Source organism: Cicer arietinum, chromosome 5 (genome assembly GCF_000331145.2).
Source record: "Cicer arietinum cultivar CDC Frontier isolate Library 1 chromosome 5, Cicar.CDCFrontier_v2.0, whole genome shotgun sequence".
Classification (NCBI taxonomy): Eukaryota; Viridiplantae; Streptophyta; class Magnoliopsida; order Fabales; family Fabaceae; genus Cicer; species Cicer arietinum.
In genome coordinates this window covers 26,899,728-26,903,354 of record NC_021164.2, presented here as the reverse complement: position 1 = coordinate 26,903,354, position 3,627 = coordinate 26,899,728, and the positions used below count along the sequence as shown (strand labels likewise).

Genomic DNA, 3,627 nt, shown 5'->3' with positions numbered 1-3,627 from the left:
TGATTATTACTTTTTTTTCATTTTCTGTAATTTATTTACTTATTACTTAAATGTATGCATTGTCTTAGGGTTTGCAAGTTCCATGCCCGTGGGGTATGTTTAAAAGGAGAGCAATGTGATTTTTCTCATCAGAGAAAGGATACTCCAGTTGATGCAACTGTAATTCTGATTTCTATTCACTGTTACTTCCTACTCCCGCTGTTCCCTTTTAAGTGTAGTTTTTTCATAAAATTTTTGTTCTTTCTTATGTGTCATTTTCAAAATTTTAAAGTACTATTAAACGTTGATTTGTCAAAATTATTTCTGCAGAAATAAGTGAGATGAGATAATAAATAGTTAAGGGTAATATAGGAGAAAAATGAAGTTGTTTTTGAAAAATAGTAAAATTTATAGTTTTATTGGTTTGCATAAGCAACTTTAAACTGACAATTTAAAAGGAATGGAGGTAGTGATAGATTTATTTGTTTATATTTTTCTCACTTGTTTTCTTTTCTGGAAAACAGATTTGCTCTTATTATCAGAAAGGGTCTTGTGCTTATGGTAGTCGATGCAGATATAAGCATGTGAGACCTTCTGAAGCATCATCTTCAGCATCTATGGTTTCAGATTCGGCTGTGCCTGTATCTAACAGATTTGGTAAAGTATCATCGAATTGGGTTCCAAAGGGTACAAAAGTTCCTTCACCTGACAAGCGGGTAACAAATTTACAACGCAAGCATCAGGAATTTATCGGGAACAGTGACTTTGGTGAATCCAGTACTGCTAGTGCTAGACCACATGAACAATTGTTTTGTAAATATGCCGCGGCCAACTGCCCCAATAGAGATAGATGTACCCGTATTCATGGAAATCAATGCTTATACTGTAGAAAATATTGCTTACATCCTGTTGATAAAAAGGAAAAAGAAAATCATTTGAGGACTTGTGACAAAAAGGAAAAGTACCTTCTTGCTTTGAAAAATAGTGAAGAAATTGAATGCAATGTTTGCCTGGAGCGTGTCCTTTCCAAACCAAAACCATCTGAATGTAAGTTTGGGTTGCTTCCAGAATGTGATCACGCTTTCTGTTTGTCCTGTATCCGCAATTGGCGTAGTAGTAGTGCTCCAACTTCTGGACTGGAAATCAACAGTATTAATGCCAACACAGTTAGAACATGCCCTGTTTGCCGCAAACTATCATATTTTGTCATTCCAAGTGGTATTTGGTATACTTCAAAGGAAGAAAAACAGGAAATTATAGATAACTACAAGGAAAGTTGCAGGTAATTTCATATCTACTTAATAATATAGTCATTTGAAATTATTGTTTCAAAGTTCGTTTTGACGATGGTGACTGGAAATTTGTAAATATATCTATTCAGTTATGATTAGTTGATTTCTGTTGGTTAACTAGACGGTGATGTGGATGTATTTGGTTAACTAGACAACAATCTGGTGATTAAGCTTGATTGTTTGATATTTGAATTTTGAGTTTACTTATTTGTTTTTGGTTCCTTTCAGATTGATTGATTGCAAACATTTTTCTGGTGGAAATGGGAATTGTCCATTTGGGGCTGGTTGTTTCTACAAGGTACTCAAGTTACCATTTCTCTTCCATCTCTTGATTTCTTTTATATTTTCCTTGGGCAAGTTATATTATCATCATATCATGGTTGTTGACAAATATGAATAACATTGTTTTTGGGCAATAAATTGCTCTCCACCATGTTTATCCTTTCTCTGTTGGATTATTTCTCGAAATTCATCCATATTGCCACAGATAAATTATTTGTAGTCTACTTGTCTCCCAATGCTTATTTGAATGCAAATCATTCGGCACACACACACATGTCCATATGTTATTTTGGTTTATATAAGGCTACAGTTACTTTTGTAGCTATCGAAAACCTGCTACACTGTTATTGACAACCCTTATTAAAATCTGTTTGCCACCTAAGAAACCAAGTGAAGTTTGTGTGTTACAATGCTAGTTTTACTTTTATTGTTACTATAATATGCACTACCATTTTCATTGCATTTTACGTGCTAACTTCCATACTAAGTTGTCTTATTGTAACAGTATTGGTAAAAATTTAAAAAGTAAAGCATAGTATGATTTAAGAGCAAAGCCAGATTAGGATTTGTAACTTGTCGTTTGATTCCAGATAATGAGCATTCTTGGTTAGAACATGAAGGTAGATTAATATTTGTTCCTAAAACTTTTATTTACAGAACATGTAATTAAAAAAAGATGAAATTAAGCCATAGTGACTTGCTTTGTTCAAAATTTTGAACTAAATCTTAAAATACTACAAAATATCTGGAGTAAAAGACTACTCACATTTGAATATATGCATGTCCACTTAGTTTTTGTTTCCCTTTTAATGATTTTGATATCTGTTACTTTCAGCATACAGTGAGGCCTGGCTCATACACATGGGTACACAACAGGCCACCACACAACAGGCCGCCGCCACCTCGTCGCAATCAAAACAATTTTGGTATGAATGATGTGTTGGAAATGCTCGGTGAAGTTGATCTGTCAGGTGGAGAGTTTTATTCCATCATGAGGGACATGGATATTTTTGAGGGGATGGATCCATTCGAGATGATGGCGATAGCTGATTCATTGGCTGGTGGTTCGGCTCCTTGTATGGGTCCTTTTGATTCCAATGATGAGGGGGACGACGAGTTTGATCTTTTTCAAATGGCTGCTTTGTCAGAGGCCCTGGCTGATGGGGTGGATGATTTTGGCCCTGATGATTTTTATGATGAAATGGATCCTATGGATGCGGCCTTGTTATCAATGATGATGCATTCTCATATGGAAGAAGATGACGAAGATGAAGAATACAGTGATGAACAATATTAGATTTTCTTTGTTCATATGATTTTTTAACAGTTTTTGGAGAAGTTTCCTTTATCACAGGATGTCACCTATCTTCTAGTTTGTGATGATGTGTTTAGTGCTCCCGTCTATAGGCCATATTTTCTAGATCATGTGCCATCTTGCATTAGTACTTTCTGAGTCATGGTACTTAAAGGAATTTGGGCTTTAGGGGTTTTGTTTTGGATTTTGTGACTCATGTTGCTGGGTAGTTATTTTGCACCAGTGAATCCATAAATACAATGAAAAGATTGGTTGGTTTTGAGCCTAGTTAAAGTTCAGTAGTACTTGCATTTATCAATTAAATTCCAAAGTTCAGTAGTACTTGCATTAGTACTTTCTGAGTCATGGTACTTAAAGGAGTTTGGGCTTTAGGGGTTTTGTTTTGGATTTTGTGACTCATGTTGCTGGGTAGTTATTTTGCACCAGTGAATCCATAAATACAATGAAAAGATTGGTTGGTTTTGAGCCTAGTTAAAGTTCAGTAGTACTTGCATTTATCAATTAAATTCCAAAGTTCACTGGTATAGAATCTTTTGTTTTGTGCGTTTGGTGTTTCGACTAAATTTGTTATTTAAGATGAGAAGCACTTTTAAGAGTGTACATTTTTTGTGGACTTATTGCAGCATAAGTATAACAGTGTAAGTTTTTTTTTTATATACTTTAGTGTCGATTGTGCCAACAGCTAGCTTATTGAAATAGTTTATAAATTTGATTTAGATGTGGTAAACAAACTTCTCTTATTGTAGCTGGAGTTTGGAA

The 3,627-nt window shown here is 34.5% G+C and overlaps 1 protein-coding gene across 2 annotated transcripts in view; it reads left to right on the top strand.

Moving 5' to 3' along the window:
• The window catches only part of LOC101505450 (E3 ubiquitin-protein ligase makorin-like), a 4,198-nt gene extending 860 nt beyond the window's left edge, over positions 1–3,338 (top strand). Inside the window, exons 2-5 of one of the 2 annotated variants that reach the window (XM_004499814.4) lie at positions 69–159; positions 504–1,261; positions 1,500–1,569; positions 2,389–3,338. In XM_004499814.4, coding sequence (XP_004499871.1) covers positions 69–159; positions 504–1,261; positions 1,500–1,569; positions 2,389–2,850 — 1,381 coding nt within the window. In that variant the 3' untranslated portion in view covers positions 2,851–3,338. The remainder of the gene's footprint in view (positions 1–68; positions 160–503; positions 1,262–1,499; positions 1,570–2,388) is intronic. The other variant, XM_027334977.2, reaches the window with a different exon arrangement.
• The last annotated feature ends 289 nt before the right edge of the window (positions 3,339–3,627 follow it).